Below are 22,853 nucleotides of genomic sequence, written 5' to 3'. Positions count from 1 at the left end.
CGCCACGGGACGCCGACGGTCAATTCTCGCATTTGATGAGTCATCTAAGGCTTTCGCCTTAATAAAAGAAAAGTGTAATGCAGGGAATATTGAAGGTCTAGTCTGATATCTGCCTTCAAGTAAAACAGCGCCCAAAAAGAGAAAGTGTCGGATCTTTTCGCTACGTCTCTTGACTGGCTGACGGGTCAAGTGCACCAAGCCACCCAATGTTTTTGTCAGCCTTGCCCCGACGGCGATTGATTAGTTGACGGGCGCTAAGGCTATGGAGACACGTTAGGCGACACGCATTTTGCTGTACGACCCTCTTTCAGAACAAATTTGTCGGCCAGCTCACACTGACGACTGATGGCATGTTCAACATGCAGCACGTCGGCTTTCCTGCACTATGACTAATCATGTGGCGTAGCCTCTCAGCTTAGGACTCAAAATCTCTGGCGTCTCTTTTATTGCGATAGCAATTATATGGACAGTCTCAGCTGGATTTTGCTGTCGCCGCCGTCATGCACCGTACATGTATAAGTATATATATATATATATATATATATATATATATATATATATATATATATATAAAAGCCCCAAAGAAAAATAATTCAGAAAAATGCATCTGAAGCATGGAATCGAACCAGGGACCTCTTGCTCCGCAGCGAGTGGCGCTAACCACTACGCCACGAAACGCAGATCCTCCACGTAGCTAACGGCGAGCGTTATATACACACCCTTTACCGCTGGACGGACTCAGAGACGGCAGGCGCGTATAAGCGTTTCTTCATTACCAGCCAGATGGCGCTAGAAGCGCGAGTCGTCGGCGAGCTCGCTCGCTTCTTCTTATATTTGCGCAGGGAGTACTTTGCCCTTCCGCTGTCTGCTCGCGCGTTTTTCTCGTGGTGAGGGGAAGAGAGATGTTTCGAGCTTTCACCGTGATGTCCACGCTCATGTTACGGAGCGTACGAAAGTCACTCGAGCTCAAGGGACGCCGCTAAACGAACAAACAGAAGATGAGCGCGAACTATCAAGTGTCACAGCTCGACACTTGAAGTACGCTAGTTTCCTTCGCTGCTTCGGCCGCATTTGCAACAGGAGCGCTGTTCAAACTGAGAGTATCCATTGGCAAGCCTCACTTCGTATAGCATTAGTTTCTTGCTATCGCATTCATTGCTTCGCCCTTGCGGTGAAACTGTGACTTTTTTAGATTCCTCTGTCATTCTAAGCTCCGATTACAGAAAAAAAAAATGAACCCATCAAGGTTAAAGCACCTCGCGCAAAATTCTTCGATAGTCTTTAACATCGGCTGTGCCATTTCGAGCGTGCCGCAAGTAAAGTATTCGCTTGCATGTTCTTCTCATTTTAACGGGACACTACAATCCAGTGAGGCGCACTGTGGTATAATGTACGGTAAGACAGTTCTACGGAATTAAAAATGGGAGCACTTCGAGCCTTTAATGTGAATGGGTAAAGGAGAGGTTATTAGAGAGAGAGAAGCCGGGAAATGCAAGTGTATTAACCAGACGCACGCCCGGTTTTACTACCCTGCACCGGGAGAAAGGATAAAGCAAGTTTACGAATTTGTGCAGGTGTGGCACATTTCGAAATTTAAAAAAAAAGTCATAAAAGCTCGATACAGATAGGAATAAGTGAATAAAACGCTCTTCTTACAGTCTTGTCCCTGTCGCAATCTTTCTTGTATTTTAATGAGAATATCGTCACAAGCGTCGGAGTTATACGGCGACAAAGGATAATAGAAATAACAGATGAAGGGCTGAGCGGTTAACCACTTACTTACTGTTCAGTCCGCTGCACTGCACTGACCGTCGGGAAATGGGTAGAAAAGGTAAGGAAAAAGATAAGATATGGAGAAAGTGTACCCACGCCATCACGGGCACGCAGCGTCATCAAAAACAATGTAGCTTCCGTGATCGCGAAGCGCGAAGAGATCAAAAAAAAAAAGGAAAAAAAAGAAAAGAAACTCGGGAAAGGCGAGAGAACGCCGCATCGTGAGCTCGGAGACGCTATCGCGTGGTATATATCACCTCCGGGACGTCCTGCAGGTAGTCGCGCAGTGTTTTCTCCTTCCGGAAGCGCCACGACCGATCTGGCACGCTCGGTCGCGACGGCAAACGATTGGTGTCGCACGCAATATCGCATCGATTCCTGCATTCCATCGGTGCTTTCATTACACTGACTGCTCCTAGCCGCGCGGATACACTCCCCGCCAACAGTGCGCCGATAAGGACATCACGTAAAATGCGGGGCTTCTGGAACGCACGCCATGGTACGCGTTGGCGGCTCGTCCGCGGCCATCTTATTACGCTTCATTAACGACAGAAAGGCGGTGCCGCTGAAATTCGCGATAACGTCGGGGAACGGCCTGAATTTTCGCAGCGCGTCGGATCACGAAAGTTTGTCCGCCGGATTCGGGAAGGAACTGCTATCGCATCTCTCAGACTCGCACACGCAAGTGCACGAAGCACGAAAAGAAGTCAAAAGAACGAGGAGCTGCATAGGACCGTAAAGTGAGAAATTAACTGGAGCGTCGTAAATCCACGCTTCGATTGTGTGTACACTGCGTGCGTCTTTCACGCTCCATTCGAGATTCTCTAGAGCAAGTGAGAGCACCGAGTATTTTTTATTCGAAATAAATAAAACGGAAAGGCTATATAAGACATGTAGTACATAGACACTCTTTTTAAAGCGCTCGCCAATGCTGCGCCCCGTTCGTGACTACAGCCGCAGCCACTTCCCGGCGCTTCTGCTTCCTTGCCGAGAGCTATGTATAACGAAGTCGACCGGTAACGAGAATAGCGCGTCGACTTAGAAAGGAAGCTCATCGGCGCGTAAACACATTTATCAACCGGGAAACGTGAAGGCGACGAAGGACTGTGCTCTCGAAATAATTAATTCTGAATACGAAAGCTAGCAGGGCGGTCCTCCTAACAACCACGTTAGTGATTCGGTTGAACTGCATGCTAACAGATCGAGTGTGCAAGAACGGAACAGGATGCGCAAACCAGGCCGAAGCGTTGAAAAGGTGCGCACTGGTTGCGGCAAACCAATATGCACGAAAGAAAACGTGCTCAGCGCGTCCTATCATAACGTGTGGGCGGCCGCTCAAAAACACATCTAGGAACATGGGAGTTATACGAAATGACAGAACTTCTTCGTAAATTACGCTCGCAGTCTAGAATTGAGAACGCGTCGCGTGGGTTTAAGAAGTATGTAGATCCGATCCGTATGTTTTCTGTGGGTGCCAAGCGATGGTTCGGTGAAAATATTAGTTAGATATTCTGTACAACAAACGGCGACGTGTGCATATGCAAGAAAGGTACGTTCGCTTTAATAGTAAAGCACGATCGCAGAATGTCACCATCGATTCCACTGCGTATGTTATAACACTCGCACTGGGACGAAAATTCTCGCCATCTTCACCTAACCAAAGGTTCAGCGAACAGGTGTACGTATAAAAGCTACATTCCCACCTCAAGCATTGTAGTTGCGTATTTCGGAAACCAGAGCGCTCTGTTGAATGCTAATGAATTCTAAGACGAAGGATTACGACCGCTAGTAAACGAGGGAGGCAATTTGAACGGCGAATGTGCGTTCCAGTGACATGTAATTCATGTTAGTTCGCATGTATATGCGTAGCATATTTTCTGTACGAGCGTGTGTGCGCGTGAGGAGAGAAGCAGACAACAGCGCGGTGGTCCTTATGGGCAAAGCAATGTTTAATTTTCGTAACTTAGACAGGAAGTGAACTACAAGAGTTTCGTGCAATGCATAACATGCCAGTTATGTGTAGTGTCGCCTCTACCTTCACTATACAGCTTCAAGAAAAAAATGCAAAAAAAAAAACATCGTGGTTGCAGGAAACATGTCTCTACATGCGACACGACCGACGACAGAGTTAATCCGTATATTTCCTTCACCATAAGCACGAAAACACTCCCGTTACATAAAATGCCTTTGGCAGCGCCTAAGTGGGTCGATGAACTTTCCAAGCACCGCAGTTCAAAAACTAGTCCTTGAGTCGCTTGCTCTCGTTCAGGTTACATTAATCAGCTCCCATCCAGCGAAACACGCGTTTGCCGCCATCCTTCCTTTCCACGCATTCGGCGCGCCGTGATTAAAAGTTCCAGTCAGCGCGGCCCGACCCCCCGCCAGTGGTGGCGTGTGAGCAGTCTTGTATACACGAGGCATACAGAAGCAGGCAACGAGATCGAAATGTTCGGTGGTAGGAATGAAAGGAAAGAAAAGATGAGGAAACGAATTGCTTAAAGACGCGAGCCAGTGCGCATCGGCCGGTCAACCGCAGCTGTCTGCATGGCTCCGCTAAGTGTGTGTACACTGGCCCACGCTCTTGCGTTGCCTTCGACCGCGATCAAGGACCGCTGAACGAACGCCGCCGCCTTTTAAAAGCGGCCGTGCCGGAATGCAGCCAGCAGGGACGATGGCCCGGAGATTCACCGTCCAACCAGAGAAATACGATGAAATATATACCGGGAGTACAGGAAATAAAGAAAAAAAAAGGGGGACGCCCAATCTGTCCGCGTAGAAGAGCGAGACAGCGTGTTCTGTTGTACAGACCGAGGAGAATCGAACTGGTCCCCTTTCCCGCGGCCGCGGGCGGCTCGTGGTCGGCTCGCGGCGGCTCGTGCGCAGAAAGGAAGTCGCGTCCTGTTTACGGAGTGAAAACGATCACCCCCCCCCCCCCTCTTGCCCTCCGTGCACTGCTATCGCATCATCATTTCGAGAAAAGGTGTCGTCATAGTACAGGGACGGTGATGGCTGAAGCGGTAGCCTCGCAAACGCAAACCGTAATGAGGGGTTTTCAGCCACAGGGTGCGCTGTCCAGTGCAAAGCAGTTACGAAGTCGCGTATATTTAAATGCCTTCCCCCAGCTGGCTGCGCGACTGGCTGTTGCCGGGTAAACTTCGACGCCGCTTGACGAGAGATACATGTATACACCTCACATATGCGCGGTGCTGCCGGGAACGCGAGACGGAAGTACGCTTTCGAGTCAGCGTTAGTGACTGTAACTGTAATCAACGCAGTTTGCTCAGACACACAGAGGAGTTTGACCGCACGGCCAGCAGTGTGTTCACGATTTCCGCCGAGAGTCTGTTTCCGCGCTTGTAGAGAATGACTCAGGCGTCGCATCAGCAAGTCTGTCAGGATAGCATCACAAAAGTTTGACGCATGCGTAGAATGATGCGGAGAAAATCACTGCGCCTACACGGGTGTGCCGCCATACACGTTAATTGTAGCTATGTATGACTTATTTCTAGCTTCTCATTTTAGTTTTGTTTAGCTGACGTGGGATTCTTTAAATTGTAGTTGATATAAGCCAATAGCGCCCAGTAAAGATAGCCGCGCTCTTAACGTCCATGGGGGTGCGGGTAACGCTTGCGTTTAATTTTCAGCACACTTCAAGAAGGCAACGGCATTCGTTTTTCGCTTATTTTTCGCGTCACCTCACACCCTTTTGTGTCGCCAATATCCCTCTGTATTCACTTCGAACACCTATATCGAATTCGAGCACGATCGATTAAAATTCAGCCATTGGTGAACTGCGACACACCTACGGCAATGCCTGACGCGGTATGCACGCGCAAATAGGCGCCTTCGCAACCTTGCATGTGTCCGAGCTCTCATATATTCAAGCGGCATTCCGCATTAAGCACGCGTTTAGGAACGTTCTACCGCGCGTTTTATAGCTCCGAAATTAGCTGCGCCCTCCTATAATACATAGTACAAGCTCCTGAAGGGCATAACGCACGCGTACGGCGCAGACAGGTGCTATTTCACCTTGGGGAGGCCAGTGTGGGTGCACGGCACGCATTCTTTCGCTCCCTTGATTCGATTGCGTTGGAAGTGCTGCACGCAGCGGGCCTTGATATCTGTGAGCGAGGGTTGAAGGAGGGGGACTCGGCCACCTGGACGCCAGTCCATACGCTACAAAGACAAGTTGTTTCGCAAGCCCGTGCATTCGAATGAGAGTGAGTTAGTTGTTTTGTTGTTATGGTTGTTGTTGACTCAATACACAGTCAAATTGAAAACACCGGACTGTGCAGCGCCGATACACACACAAAAACTGCAATCACACGAAACATATAGGAACACTGCTCATGTCTTTGGCCACTATGTCGTCACGTACTTCTATATAACTGCGTCTATAGGAGGAGTGCTTACGCGACAGGCATTGCAATCCTCGTGGCTCATAAAGATAGAAAGAGCAAGTAAGTTGGAACCTGCGGTGATTAAACGCAGCCGCAGTGGCACAGCTGTAGTGGAAGACGATAAACATTCTATATAGGTACGGCTGTAGCTTGCTGATCGACTTAAACCCGCAAATCGAGCGCGTCAAACTATAGTAACTGTCATTTCTTACAGTCCAGGGAACAGTTCAAACGCGTTATTTACTAAATGCCGAAGCTTACCCTTTTAGCTACTTTATCTTTGAGTCATCAACAAAATAAGGGGGAAAGATTCATAAAGAATACGAATTTAAAGCGCCTTCTATGCATGCATTATGATTTTGGACTGTTCACATCAGTGACAATGCAGTAATAAGGGATGCCGAATTCTTGCTCAAATATAATAAAGTTATATCTTTCTCGAACCAGCTCGAACCTCCCCGCGTATATATGTTGCCTCACAATTGAGTTGCGCTCGTACGGCCACGGCCCTTCAAATGCGACGGCTTGAGACGTCTCAGATGCGGTGCTGACAACGCCGCCCCTGCGTGCCCTTGTAACAGGCGTGTGCCGCATGCCACGATCTGGAAATCACCGCCGCGTACACGCCGCGGCGTTCTTATTAACACTTCGCGGAGGTAGAAGCTGACAGGCGATAACAGCGCTGACAGAGGTGTTGTGTTCTCGCCGATGGCCTGTTAACCTACATGCGGCGCAGCGCATGTAGCGAAACTGAGGCAGGCCCTTTAACCACGCCTCTTCGGCAAAACCATATCGATCGTGTATACCTTGCCTATACGGGCGGTAACTCGCATAACAAGGTGTAGCTTCGCCTTGGTACGATGTCTCTTCGTTCTGGTACGATGGTGCTATCTATCGCGGCTTAGGGAGAGGAACGGAGTTACATGCAGTCCCTAAATCTATAGGCTCGGTGGGTGGCAGTCAGGTTCAAAAAGAATTTACGCTGCGATGTAAGGAAGTGTCGAGCGAGAATTAACAGATAGCAGCGGCATGTGGGAATACGTAACTTATCTATAGAGAAGGCAAGGGACAAAGGGAGAGACACCTAAATAGGTCAACGAAAAATGAGGTCCGCATGAATACGAGCTTCTTGTATGTGGAAACGACGTGAAGTGCCGACGCTGGAGAGTGCAGAAATTCGGCTATTATAGTTAGGATGCAGCAAGGGTGTAGGCTAACACGCGAGTACTCTGATACTGTGCGTCATATCCAGTATACACTACCTTATAAAGGCATTCATCTTCTTGACAAATTCGAGAACTTGCTCCCGAGGATAACTCTTGTCCTTGAGCGAACTCCCGTAGTTTTGCTAAACGCACCCCTAAGAAATTGCCGCGCACGTCCGCCAGTGAAGAGGGCCATGTGTTCCGCGCACGGCCAAATGTGACGTCTCACTCTTACCAACTAAACCACTGAAACGTTTTACATGTTTAGGAACTGGCGGCAGCAGTTAAGGTAATAGCTCAAAACCAAAGCTACCGCAGCAGAAGTATACGCATCACGATCGCCCGTCTGTTAGCCATCTCCACTGGCTCTTGATTTGCTAGTACCTCGACGATCGTCAATGGGCAATATTCGGATGGCAGCCAATCACGTTCCACTCCTCTGCCGGCGGCACCTTTAAACTAATAATATCTCTGGTCACGTTAATGCGGACATTTCGCTAAAACCTGCGCGCTAGTCCCTCTGCGCAATGCAGCCTATAGCTATGACACTCGTGACGATATCGCCGCGTGCATAGAAGCCACTATGGAGCGCGCGCAAGAATGATCGCTCATTCGTGTTGGTAAACACCATGCGATCCGCGAAAGCGCATCAATTGTACCATATGCAGGGGCATGGCAGCGAGAACCGACAGCAGGCAGCTATAGCTCAAGGTTTGCGTGGTCTTACCGCTGGTAGGGTAAATGGGACACTATTCATAGAACACGAAAAAGAGAAAACATGTGCGCGTCCCCAATCCCTGAAGGTCTGCGGGCGACCAATTTCTTCGCCTTGTGAATGATGACGACAAATCCCTGCCACGCAGCAGGCGCGCGATGCTCCCGGTATTTATTTCTGCCCGTTCGACAAATGGCACTGTGAAGACACACAAGCCAGACTTTTGGTTATGCGGGACACGAGGCTTGCATGCAGAAACCCGCTAGGCAATGGTGCGTATGTAATTTCGTGAATACGATGGCATTCGTCATCCTTGACCTTCGCGAGCTGTGCCGTTCTCTCTCTGTCCTTTCCTTTTCGGTATGTAGCACACCTTGCGCGCTAGGCGTTCGGGATACTCTGTCACAATAAACAAACTTTCCTTGAAAGAACGTAAGCTCAACTTGTATAGAACAGCAGCCACGAGCTGTTGAAACCACGGAGCTGAACCGCGATGAACCAATGCTAAACAGAGTGCTTCTCTGTTTATATATATATATTATATAGATATAATATATATATATATAATATATATATATATATATATTATATATATATATATAATATAATAATATATATATATATATATTATATATATATATATATAAATTATATATATAATATATATATAAAACCTCACGACACAAACCCGTTAAAAGTAAATGATATTGTATTACACACAAGTACGTGTACTACGAACATATGTTCTGGCAGCCTATAACAACCTATAGCACCAAGTTTGCTTTAAGGAAACATTGCATATACTTACAGAAATGCAAAGGTCGGTTTGTTGAACAATATACCCTTACCTACTATTTTTCTTCAAATCTGTGTTTGGTAAAAGGGTGTTTTTATAGCTAGTCACCCCCTTAAGGGTGAAAAGCAGTTTACAGTGTGTGATGGTGTGTACCGTGTCCTCTGCTGACAGCGCTTTAGACGAACGAGTTTAGTGTTGCCGCTTCACAAGATCTTGCGAACAGCCATGAAAACTGCGAGCCATAAAATTATTTGAAGGTTCGCTAACACATTATTTTGCAGATGTGTTTCTACTGCACTTAACTGTGCCCGCCGTAGCTGCCAACAGTCTTTCCAACGTTGCTCTTTGCGAAAGGCAACACCTTATTTTCGCGACAGGCAAAGACATTGTGCATCACTCGCGTAGCCAGGGGGAGGGGGAGAGGGTGAACCCCGCCTCCCCCTAAAAAAAGAAAGTTCTGGTACGCTACTGTTGTGCGCATGCGAGGCGTCGAAAACAGCTGCGTACGTCACTGGGCCCTTATTAACGCAACTGTGCACTCATAGAGAGCCGGTGCAAGATTTACAGCAATACCGACGAATCCCACGGCGAAGACCTGCAAGTGATCGCAGCGCTGAAATCCGTAATGCGCGCGATGCGCACACTTCTCAAGAAAATTCCAGCTCCATCAGCTCGAAGCTCATTTCAAGTTCTGGATACCTTGGAACTGTCCTTGCAAACTTTCGTTAACATCATGGATTCTAGTACATTTTCCCAACGATAACAGCAGAGGAACACGGCTCTCAAATTTTGGAAGTTGTGAACAGCTGCGCACGTGAGGTGAAGACTATTCTACCCTACACTGTTATTCACCATATTGCTACCCTGCACTGTTATGTATGCGCGCGTACCACTTGTTCTCTCTTTCGCTATTCCTCGTCTGCCTGCCTCTCCTACCCCAGTGTAGGGTAGCGAATCTGGTGCAACGTGATTAACCTAGTCCCTGCCTTTCCTTTGCCATTTTACCCTTCTCTTGGAGTGGCTTGGCTTGGCTTGGCTTGGCTTGGAGTGGCCTTCTCAAATGCCTATTCGTATATTATTGGAATGGCTGAGAGCCCGTCGTGTGAAGTCTGCGGGTGCAGCGAAACAGTCGCGCACCTTCTCTGTGACTGCACCCGCTTCAACTCCGAAAGAACGGCCCTCTCAGCCGCATTATGGATGAATGGGTGCTATGAGCGTCCCCTTTATAACGGGGCGGTGACATGTCTGCCACCATGCTCGAAGAAAAAAGAAAAAAACTTCCTTGTTTCATGCTGGCCTAATACCTTATCTACATTGATTAAATCTATGTTATTATACCAAAAAAATTATAAATTCACGGTCCATCTCTCTGCCTCTTAAGGCAGAATCACCTTATTTTGCATTAGGCCAGCTTGCATTAGGCCAGCTGGACAACCGCCCTCTCACGGAGAACAAAATCCTCGGGCCCTGGCCTACCCGGTCTTCAGCACGAGCCGCTCTGAGGGCGTTGTTGCGGTTTCTCCAAGCAACCGGACTCAATGTCAAACTGTGACTGTTGGCACAAAATGTTGCTATGTAGTACTTGGGCTATGGTCATGACCTTGCTTTTTGTTGTTGTTGTTGTTGTATTTTATCGCGTGCTGTCGTCACATCTCTTCTTCTTTCTCTTTTTTATTCTTTTACATCCCCTTTTTCCTTCCCACGTGCAGGGTAGCGAACCGGAGAATTCTTCTGGTTAACCTCCCTGCCTTTCCTTTCTCCCTCTTCTCTCTCTCTCTTACCCTTCTCTTGCATAATGAGTACATGTTCCTTGCTTGACAAGCATCGTTGCACTAAAGGTTGGCAGAAGACCACATTCGCACCTTGCAACTTCGAGTGTATGATTTCGCTCATTCTTTTACTGTTGCAGGCATCAGCGAGCCCCGTGCGGCCAAGGACGGTGGCCCACTGCCCAACGCGCGTATGGTGAGCTTTCTGGTGCACCACGACGTGAGCGAACACGACCGCCGGGTGCGGAACTTGCTCGTCTCCATGGGACAGATGTTGGACCACGACCTTACGCTCGCCGCACCCACACTCAGTGAGTGAACGCCGTTTACCTAAGTGGAAAAAAAAGGCTACCTCGGGATAGACAAAAAAGAAAAAGAGGAAAACTGATTGAGTCTAAAAACATGATATGAATATAGGGCAAAGGCAAGATTATAGATAGATAGATAGATAGATAGATAGATAGATAGATAGATAGATAGATAGATAGATAGATAGATAGATAGATAGATAGATAGATAGATAGATAGATAGATAGATAGATAGATAGATAGATAGATAGATAGATAGATAGATAGATAGATAGATAGATAGATAGATAGATAGATAGATAGATAGATAGATAGATAGATAGATAGATAGATAGATAGATAGATAGATAGATAGATAGATAGATAGATAGATAGATAGATAGATAGATAGATAGATAGATAGATAGATAGATTTATTACCACTTCGTGCGAGAACGAGATGAAAATTTCTATATTCCTCTTCACGTTTTCTGAGTAGTTAGGTATAATGCCAGCTGTAGTTCGGTTTGTGCGCAATGAGTTATCTTTAGGGCACATTCAATTTGCTAAGGGTGCGTTGAAAAATAAAGCACGGCTACACGTGAGTGCCTTAGCTTCACCTGTGGTCTCAACAGTTACTGAGCTAGAGTTAAAATAACTAATTGGGAGAATGAGAAGAAACTCGGGGCCGCAAGCCGAAGACAAATCTGAAGGCGTGTTTACCGTCCCCACGATAAATGTTTATCCCCAATGATGAGCGCCGGATCGACACACAGTTAGATATGAGCAGGTGCGTTTCACCCTCGTCCTTCCGCTCCCCTGTCCCTTCGCATAGCCCTTTCATATTTTCGTTCGTCCTTACCCGCTCAGCGTTAAGCAATTCTTAGCAGCGCGGCACGCTGCATAGAGCGAGCGAAACCCGTTCCCTACGTCGCTAATTGTAGAACAGGTGACCGGCTTAAAACGCTGTATATTACTATTATAGAAGCCTAACACAATGCGTTCCCCGTAATCCCCACCAGGTGGCGCACAAGCGACAACAATGCAACAATAGACTCGATCGAATTCGACACATCCATCACTCGCTCGCTTCGCAACTGGCGAGTCCTTCACACGTCACGATCTGAACGCGGAGCGGTGCTCCGTCGATCGAGCTGCTCGCCGGGCCAGCGCCCTTTTACGACAACGCATTAAACCTCGGCGGCTCTTCGTCGTTAACTAGCCCCGTTCTGTATCGCCGCGGGCTGCTGGCTTGGAAGCTGGCGATAATAAGCGCCTCGCGTACGGTCTCGCGTGAATGCATTACACAAAGCCCGTCTCGCCGGCCCCTCAGTTTGGCGAGACGAACCGGAAGACGGCGCTAAGCGCTTCGAGAGATATGCAAACCAAAGCACGCGTACCACGAAGCCGCGGTAAAGAATTCGGGGCAGGTTAATACGTTATTCCAATTTTCTTTACTTTCTTACTCTCTAACTAAGGTATCATCGCTCACGATAAGAGAATAAGATGGGCACTCGGAAGACGTAATCGAAAGACGTAATCATCAAATCGAGGGCAGTCGTTAACTGCTTCGTACTCGTATAGCGCGCCGGGCGGAGTCACGGTCCCCCGTAAGATTGTTCTGTTACATCCGAAGCATGCGTAGGCGGAAGGGCACCCAGTGATTGCCTACTACGCTCCGACATCGGATCGCAACAATACAGGGCCTTCTCTCGATCAGAATCGGAGGAAGCATGGTCGAAACGAACTCGCAGCCGCTCGCCTGAGAAATCGGAGGCCGGAAGGGTGTCCCACAAGCTCCAAGGCGCTGCCGCTTGAAGATACGCGCGCAATGGGAAAAGAGCACGTACTGAGACAGGAAGGCTATAGCTCTAGCCGATCACAGCCTGCATTCCTCGACAATTAGCTCACGTTATAAGCTGTGTGATTCGGCTCGCTGAACACTTCGCAGCGCATTACGCTATTGTGGCGTTGTCACTTTCTTCGCTGCCGACGCAAACGGAAGGACGCCAACAGACGTCGTCGCACTTGCTACCCGGCCAGGCGTATGCTGAACCCTTAATGACTCGAGAAGTTTCCTCATAGTCCGCCGCGCCCATTTCGAGACTGCATACACCACTACAACTCCCTTGCTTTGGCGAGTGCAACCTGAAAAAAAAAAAATGAAGCAAAGAAAGAAAGAAACTTCGCGCTTAGCACACTCATTTCTGTGGAGATTGATCACCACGTCGCATAGTCTTCGACAAGAAAATCATTCGCGGTCCTTCCTTCCTTTTTTGCAGTGCATACTTACACTCAACCCGTTCATACCCTTACAAACTCGCGTCGAAACGGACCGAAGCGACAGTCAAGAGCACTCTAAAATGAGCAGATAACGATCGCACATCCGAACAGGGCTGAGTGGCCGTGCGTAGGCGCACACATTCGTGTCACCCGGCTCGCGAACTCGAAACCCGTCGTCGTCAGCGAGGTGTACAGGGTGCGCACGCGAGCGAAGCGCGCGTGTGTAACCCACATAGTCGAAATGGGTAGCCCGCGGCTTTCTCTTCTAAAGGCAGCCTCGCTCGCTTGCTTCCTCAGCCGCAACACGTGTCGCACGCGTATCCTGCGACTCGAGCGGGAGCGACACTGAGGCGTATATATTAAACATGCCGCAGCGCGCACTCACTCTCCTCCGGCTCCCCTATGAATAGCCGCGCGACGGTTGTAAATCCTGGTGCTCAGACACCGTCAGCTCCCGTGGAAGGCTGCAAAACGGCGCCGCCATTCACGTTAGGGTAGCCATGCGGAAAGACGGACAACTCTGCAACACAATCTAGTCGTGTTTACGCATGCGCGCGCTATGCGCGAGAGAATATTCTGCGACGAGATGTGCGGATTCGGACCACGCTCAGATACGCATGTGATCCGTGGGATTTGCTCAGCGGGGGTGAAACAGTTCATAGTTTCGTCTTTTCACACCTTTTTCTCGTTTTCTTTTTCTCCGCGCCTGGGCCTTAATTCACGAAAACCTCACACGCTAGAAATGTTCGTATAGAACACTTCGGTCAATGGTGACGCTTGACATATTGCTAGCGATGGCGGCAGGCCAGTGGAGATAAATTGCTTACGAAAGTCCAGCCTCATCGATTCGGCCCCTGCTCTTATGGCGAGGTCTTCCTTCTCCACGTTCTCTCGAAAGCACGTCAGCGTTACCTACACTCTCGAAAGCTCTGGTTGGCAACATTGTCCCGTTGTCATCGATATATTTGACAGCAACTGCATCCTGACGGCAAAAGAGGTTGCGATGTGGAATACAGTCAAAAGTACGTGTGTTTATACTATCGATCATATGGAGGCGTTACGAGAAAGTTGATGTAATTCTTCAGTCACATTATATATCGATATACGTAGACAGGAGAAATCAGTAACGACACTGAATAAGAAAAAAAAAAGAACGATGAGCGCTCGAGCGTATTTCAACCGCTAGCCGTAAGAACGGTAAATTCAAGGCGCTTATGCAGCGTTTAAGCCCTGCTCAGTGGCAGCTTAGTTTTCACTCGAGCATAGTTACACGATGTCGAAGTCCACGGACTTCGTGAAAACACTGCGTTTCAGTACCTGCCACTTCGTAATTCTGATTTTCAAGCAACGCAGCACGAAGTGTATGCAGGACCCAACAAAACCAACTGACTATAGCGAATACGGCCATGACCGCCTTCGATAGAAAGAATGGCCGGTTGAAAAAGCACGTGAGCCTGCAGGCTGCTTAAAAACGCTTATACAAACGACATTGTTACGAAGCCGTCCTTTGCTTGCAGAAATCGCCGAGTCCCGCGCTCTCTAACGAGGCGTGACCGCAGAACTGTCTTCGTATATCGTCGCCTTGTCTCCTTGAGCCGATCGCATGTGCCATATACGTAGAGGCGCGCAGGAATTGACCCCCAATTATTCTTTATTGGTGGAAGAAAACGCAGCGCTCGCTCGCGCACTCACTTTTACAAGGGGCCGGCCGGCCCTCGACCGAAGCCGCATAAAGGGATACCTCATTCGCCATCAGCGCGCGTACATTATACATACATGCACAAACTGTAAATGTCGAGCACGCAAAGGCACGCACGCGAATGCGCGCCACTCCGATATCTTACACCGCAAAGAGAACTACAACTGAAGCAGAAACGAAACAAAAGCGAGGCTGTTTGAATCGTGGTTGTTGTTTTTCTTTATCTATCTTGCTTGCTGTCTCCCTGCACGCCGAACAGGCCACGCCCTTTATCTCTCCATCGCTTCCCTGGCTATCCGTGCTTTCCGGGAGAGAAACTTGACGCTTTTCTTTTTCTTCGTTTCTGGTAATTGTTTGTATGTTTTCTCTTTAACTCCTTCTCCACTCGTGCGCTGTCTTCGTTTGTGCTAATCGCGCGCTTTGGCATTGCCGGCTACAAAAGAGATCAGGTCGGTCGAATGTGGCGTGGTGAGCGGGTTTCAGGTACACCGCTGCGAGTGCTTAGGCAAAGAAAGAAAAGAAAGAGAACAGCTACAAATCGTCGGTAAGCTGCAGCTACACGCAAAGCGCGACCGCTCGAAACTGGACTCGGCGACGCGTGAAGGTATGGCTCAGAGTGGCTAACGCCCACGGGGTTTTTCGGAAGAGAGTTGCGTGGACTAGTATACCACAGCTGGCACCCTTTCTTGAATCATTCTTATCTCGCTCACCACTTCTGACGTCACTTTCTCCCCCTTGCAAGTTGGCTTTTCCCCGTGAACCGGACGATTCCGAAGCGGCTGGGCTTTTAGCGTTTTGCGCGGGCGCACCATTGACCCACTATTCGCGGCAACGGGGAACGAAATACGCATTTAAAAAAAATGAACGTACAGAAAAAGCCCGAGAATACGAAAGATTCGAGGACGCTTGGAAAACAATATAGCCACTTTTCGCTTTCCTGAAACTTCAGAAAGGTAACGAATAGAAGACAAAGATAGCTTTACGTTTCCTTATCATTGTGCAGTGTGTGTGGGTGGTCTGAGAGGTGAGAATGATGTGTAGATTTGACGGCAGTCTACGAAATGCGGGGGCAGTTCAATGCTCTCGAAGTCATAATGGTCATAAAGTGGAACCGTTAGCGCTCGTGTGCGTCCCTCTTCGCTTTCCTTATTTCACTCTTCACTCTGTCGCTTTTCTTTCAGCAATTTCGTGCTTGCGCTGCAAACTCTTTAAAATGAATCTATAAAATGACCGATTATTCCTGCGAAGGTCCTACAACTGGAATGACGTAGAGGGCGCTGCATAAATACCACAGATCGATGCTTATTCCGGACGAGTCGGCAGCTTGCTTGACGTGACAGCGAGCGTCGCTAAAGAGCGGGGCGGAAAACGGGGGCTCTTAAAAAAATTCCAGCCTGGCAACGTGTTCCTTACGTAAGGAACGATCGCACTGTCACACGCAGACACACGTGAAACTTGTCGAGCCCTCGATAGTGTAACGCATTATTGCGCATGGTGATCTCGAAGGACCAGTGTGCTCCAAAATGGTTCGACAGTAGAGTGTTTTAGTATAGTGCCCGTTTACCGTGCGTCAAGGGCGCAAATGCCGTGCCATAGTGGTTGGCATGTAGCTTTTTTTGAACGTTCCAACAACGCGAGTTGCTCATTGCGTACAATAACGTGATGAGACGATCAAAAGTAGCTAATAGAGGTCTTGCAGGCTAAAAAAGCTGTGTGCCGGCGATGATGGTACGGTAATACCATACGGTACACCAGCGCTGCCTAAGAACTCTGATGTCGAAGAGGGACGACGCCCCTTGGAGTGTTTTAATATGCATATTGGCGCACCAATGCACAGCCACCTTTGATAGGCAGCCGTGACGAGCAAACGCTCAGCCATTCCGAGCTCGGATTAGTGCGGTCTACCGTAATATGTTGCGCTTTGATTTATTCAATTTTCTTTTGTTTTTTTTCTAGAACGTGTCTTACTGCGCCCGTAATCGGCCTTGTTGGCCACCATCCACAGGTGCTAATGCAATAAATATAGTGTGGCATGCGCGAATTCCTCGCCATCCGGTCCCGCCCAACGGCGAGGCTGTCGATGCTGCTGGCTGTCTAGCTGGCCGGGACTTGCACGTTCGCATATCGGTCGAACGGCCTTGAGAACCACACTGACCACTCCCCTCGAAGACAGCAGTGCACGGACGACTAACTAGAGGAAGGGGAGGGGGGAAAGTTATTGCGAAAACACCAAACGAGATTTTCCGAAGCCTGCCCTACAATAAGCACGCTCCCATAAAAGCCACTCAGTCAGCAAGTGACTCGCGCCTTGCGTAAAAGGCGAGGGGTTAAGCTCGCTCGTGAGACGGTCTCTCGTGTGACTGGTCATCTATTGAGCGCGGTCATTCGTTTCGCAAAATCTCATCGCCGTCGCGACGCGACTGACCAGGATAAAGCCCGCACCGGCAAGCTGCATATTGGAATTTACGAATGCGGCATCTGGCTATATAGCTCACACAAGCAGTATCTGTACCTCCAACGCCGTACAGTTTTAACGGAAAGTTACAAAACCCTTTCAAAGGGTTTCTCTTTGACGCGAGCAGACGCGCATGCTCTATACCTCCTACCGTCTCGCGAAGGCTAAAAACAACAAAGGAAGAAAAGCACAGGGCGCACTTTAGCTTCTCATCTCACCCTAACGTTAACCGATTAGAGTTTCTGTATTCGCATGTTAAGATGGCCGAAACGTTGCCATCATCGCCACAAATCACATGGATATGCGTGTACTACACTCGCAGAGCAATTGGCTTTGCGCAGGGCATTGAGTGGCGGTGTTGCGCAATGAAAGGGAGACACGGGGGAAGCCTGCGGGGCAAAGTGCCAGTTTCTCTTGAAATTGGCATGATGCTAATTAGAATTACAGATTACTCCCGCGTGTGTTTGCGGTTGCGTGGCCGGCTGACCGCGTGCGGGAGAGTAATTGCTCTAGAAATTTGACCGATTGTGCGGGCAGCCCCCAATGCAAGTTCTTGAAAGGGAAGACTGAGTGCCAGGCATGTCCGGCCGAGAACAAACACCAATGCGCAAATGTCGTTTGATGACGTAACTGCGTCAGTACTGTAACGCTCTGGGGAACAAGTAGTGTTGCAAACTGCAAGTTTTTCAATCACTGTGCAAGTTCTTCGAGGAAAAAAAAAACAACGCGGCTGCACCGGTGGCGTTGCTCAATACCGCCACAGTTACTGATTCTGCTTGCTGAGAAAAGAAAAATGGGTCCTCTATAGAACAAACAAGCCCGGGAGACAGCTACGCAGGCACGCTGTTATGCGGGGCCGGAGAAGTTATTTGACTCCCAAATGATTCATTTGTAGCGTACGTCAGTGAATTCGCTTCGTTTCATATTATGAGCGCCATTAGCTGTATAGCGTGACAACATGTCGTGACGAGAGGCATGTTGAAAACGCGCGAGCGAGTTTCCTTACTCCTCATATACATTCTCCATTAGACTACGCACAAAATCTCAATTACGTTACAAACGAAGCTCTAGCATGAAATCGTGGGAACGTTCACTCTGCGACGTTAAGTTGCATCACGCACGAAGGAATACCGGAGTAATGACGGTTAGGAAAAAGGAAACGCGCGACTGAACGTTGACCTCCATAGCAATAGAAAGTGCAAACTCCACAGTGGTCTCGTTATGACTGCTTGTAATGCGCAATCGTTATAATTCAGAATATTATAGCGTAGCGCATACCTTGCAAGAGCTATACAGTGCCTTTATTAATAGTCAAGCTTCATTGATTTTGACAGTATAATAGCTGTAACACGGCGATCATGACTTAAACAGGCATAGCTTATCGAAAGAGACGTTGCAGGAGATCACTGAAGAATCCAGAAAAAAAAAAAATACTGAAGAGCTTCCGTTCGGCGCAGGCATCGTAATTAATCCTCCCCACATAGCTCGATTTGACTTAATGTTTGGATTTGGTTCAGTGAGCCAAGCCATAAAACGAAGCGAACGCATCACCCCAACGCCACAGAACGATCATTATTACTCTTTCTAGCTGAGGCGAACATTGGCAAGAGCTGATACCATTGTAGTAAAGCACCCTAGCGCTATGATAAGTTCACGGTGGAGATCAAAACTGGAGCGCGCATTAGTTTTGTAGATGCTGCGGCCCCAGCACTTATTAAGCCGTCCGCGCGAAGCTCGTGAAACAAGAGAGGAGTTTCCCGTGCCTTATACCACCATGCAGCGCCGCATGAAACGTGGTGTTTTTTTTTTTCTGACGAACGAATACATGCATAATGTTGAGGTCGTGTCAGCTTATCTATTTCATTTGAGAGATGACGTTGGTTATTGCAACAGAAGAAGGACATTCAATGCCTTTTGCCTGGACGGCACATATCGTTTTTTTTTTACCAAAGAAAATGTTTGTACGAATATTGTGGTAACTCGTGCGAGCACACGTCGCAGGAAAATAGTAAGTAAACATATTATAAGGCGTTTACGAGAGCAAGCTAACCGAGCCATATCATTAATCCTCTAACGATTGCATCTCAGCAAAGCAAGAAGAGTATAAGAAAAATAAAATAACTCAGAGTTTGGTACGCGTTGTCATATGCGTTGCGGGATATTAAGTCCGCTATTAACATACCAATTATGCATCGAAAAATTCACCATCATGCGCGCACTCTGCGTTTACCGCCATCTGCGAAACGTCTACCGTATAGCCGCGGCGTTATGAGAACAGTGCGTTTTCGAACGGTTGCTAGTCCGCGCATAAGAAAAGTTTTACTCAAGCAGGCCGTCCTTGATACGACAATGCTACCGCGTTATACAAATGGAGGGAGGCTAGATTATTTACACAACCAACGTTTTGTATAATTCTACGCTTATGACGAATACGACAAAAGCATTTCACCTCATCGTGCGCGTGTATGAAAGCGTTCCCACAACGATTTCAATAAAATGGAGACAATCACAAGCTTGCCTGCAGAAACATGGAATATAGAACAAGAACTTTTCATAGAATTATCTTCTCGTTCGGTAATTAAGATGAGAAGGGAGGTGCGACCATTTCCCGAACGATGTGTATACTGAGCAGCAAAAAATGCAATAGTATAAAAACGAGTTTCACGGCCCACAAACAGAATCGAGTCCAATTTCCACCCGGGGGCACGGCGAAAAGGAAGGGGGGATGGGGGCGGAGAAACTCGAGCCCCCTCCAGCACCCCCCCCCCCCCCCCCCGGCCTTCCTGTCTCGGCGCCTATGCCGGGCGAGCTTGTTTATGCCTCGCAATGAACTCATAATGAGAGCCCTGTAAACACATTTAGAAAGCTTCCGTCTCTATAAACTGATTTGTGTCATGCGTGATTCGCAACCACCCGCGCCATGCGCGGCCCTGAGGGGTGACAAGAACATGCTTTAGGGCACGTGGCTCATGTGCACATAATACCTTGCCTGTGAGGATCGCGCATCGTCGATCGCTCATTCTGCCACACTATAACGTAACGCAAAATGCTTACGTGATTAAAAATCAACGCAAACGATTCAAAGTACTACCTGCTCTACTATGGGGAGCTGTTCCTTACCTCCCTATGCCCAATTGCTTCGACGATGTGACGTGTGATCAGTGAAAAGAAATAAACGATACTGGAGACTACAGCTTAGTTCGGCTTTTATGATCCTCCTAAGCGCACCCAGTGAAAAACGGTGTTTTCACGCAGCAGAACACACAATGCTGCGACCTATATAAATGCATAAGGTACTCCTCTTCGATATACCGTTTCGATCTTTTTTACGGCCTCCGTCAATGAAACGGTGGCCTCCAACATACAGAGGGTCACGCCTCTGGCGTTGCGCACCCAACTTTCCTATGCTCTTAACTTCCCCCCTCCGCAGCCACGATGCCGCTCCCCACTAGAGTACTTCAACTCACTTTGTGTGAACAGCTACAGCTGCACACGCTTCTTCCAGTGGATACCGACGCCGCTTCTCCTGTACCTCGAGCATATGCGCGGCCTGCTTTCCCGGGAAATCCTCATGTGCGCTTTCGAGAGCGACACGCTCCAAGGCTAAGCGGGACGCTGGTGCGCTTCTAATTAGGTTCGCACTCCCTCCACTTCTCTCTCTGTTTACCGCGCGGTTCGGTTCAAAGTCACGGGCGCACCTCGGGGATGGCACGTTTCCCACCACGCCCAAGCATGCGCAAGTCTCGTGGTTCCCAACACCACAGCGTCTTTGTCATCGACCCAGATGCTCTTTTTGTGCAGAGGCGCCGGCAGGCGTGGCCGAGCCACGCTGCAGCCAGACGCCGGCCGAAACACCAGCACTTGGTACTCCCGACTGTGCCCCCCCCCCCCCCCCAAATATAAACTGGTTACGGCGGCCGCGGGCACGTCTGCGAAGAGCCGACATAAGGAAATCGCCGTGCGCGCGCCGCAAATACCCCCCAACTGGGGGAGGCCCGCGATGTGTGCCATCAAAACAACGCGGTCAGCCTACATAGCTATTGCCGCGCGCATGCATGATCGCTCCGACTCGGCAACAGGCGTTCGTCTTCATTAGCCCTGCCTCGGGTCAGCCCTATCGCTGCTTACTCGTGGAAGGGTTGTTGCTGTTGTTGTTGTTGTTGTTGTTGTTGTTGTGTGTGTGTGTGTGTGTGTGTGTGTGTGTGTGCGTGTGCGTGCGTGCGTGTGTGTGTGTGTGTGTGTGTGTGTGTGTGTGTGTGTGTGGTGTGTGTGTGTGTGTGTGTGTGTGTGTGTGTGTGTGTGTGTGTGTGTGTGTGTGTGTGCTTGCGTGCGTGCGTGTGTGCGTGTTTGTGTATGTTTTTGAAGGGGGCGAGGAGGAAGTACGTTGTTATGGCGCTCGCAGTGCTGAGAAGGGAAAAAAAGTGGGTTATTGCACCGGCCGGCGTCCGGCAGCGCAATTTGTAACTGCTATGGCCTGTTTTGTCAGCGCGATGAAGTCACGGGTTCTTGATAAGAAGAACAATTTTCCATGTCGTCATGCGCGTTGCAACTGCTACTATGTAGCAACCGGATGTTTAATGTCTGTGCTTTCAATTGCCGTCGCTTCTAATGTACAAAATCACGGTTATCAGCGTAGCTTGTCACGAGAACGCACAGCGCCACATTGCACGTTAGCTAAACCTACGTCATGAAACACCGTGGTGGTATCGCCGTGGTTACACGTCATTGTGATGCTGACGTACCGCGTTCAGTCCCAGCCGCGGCGACAACATTCCCACGCGAAAATGCTCATGTATTTAGATCGACGCGAACTCTAGAGAACACCAGGCCGTAATAGTTTCTCCTCAGCTCCTCGCTATACGACATGCTTCACAATCAGATCGTTCTTTCGGTTCGTGAAATCCCGGAATTTATTTTAATTTTTTTCTAATTTTTGTAATCTGAATATAACACGTTGGTATATGCCTTCAATATGCCTTGAATAAGATGTCCGTGCTAACAATCTAACTTTTAAGTGTTGCAAGGGAGGAAAGAAACGGAAAGGCAGAAATCGGGAGGTTAATAAGAAAGTCGTCCGGTTGGCTACCCTACAGTGGGGTATCAGAAATGGGAATATAAAGAGTGTCAATCAACGCATAGAAGTCGTGCGTTGAAGAGAGATTTACGAAGAAGCACCGCTTCATACACGCTTTATCTTTCAAAGTTTGCATGAAATGCTTCTAAAGGCGAAGTAAATGCAAAGTGACGACAGCTGATGCATCGATATACTCGCAGGGCGACCGTTCGCACGATCTTTGCTGACTTTGGTACCCGTTTAACTATCGCCTTATGTTGCCACCTTGTATAGGGTTCTATCAGCGGGTACGCGTTCCTAGAGACGGCAAGTGGCTGAGTACCTCGCAGTTATCAATACATTATGATTGTTGGTTCATTAGTTTACGGGTTTTAACGTCCCAAATGCCATTCGGGC

General features: G+C 48.6%; 1 protein-coding gene across 1 annotated transcript in view; it reads left to right on the top strand.

Moving 5' to 3' along the window:
* LOC119383338 (peroxidase-like) overlaps window positions 1-22,853 on the top strand; it is a 193,382-nt gene that overhangs the window by 139,278 nt on the left and 31,251 nt on the right. The window contains 1 exon segment of the mRNA XM_049412480.1: window positions 10,799-10,969. Coding sequence (XP_049268437.1) covers window positions 10,799-10,969 — 171 coding nt within the window.

This window comes from Rhipicephalus sanguineus, chromosome 2, assembly GCF_013339695.2.
Source record: "Rhipicephalus sanguineus isolate Rsan-2018 chromosome 2, BIME_Rsan_1.4, whole genome shotgun sequence".
Taxonomy (NCBI): Eukaryota; Metazoa; Arthropoda; class Arachnida; order Ixodida; family Ixodidae; genus Rhipicephalus; species Rhipicephalus sanguineus.
This window is presented reverse-complemented; position numbering and strand designations above follow the sequence as displayed.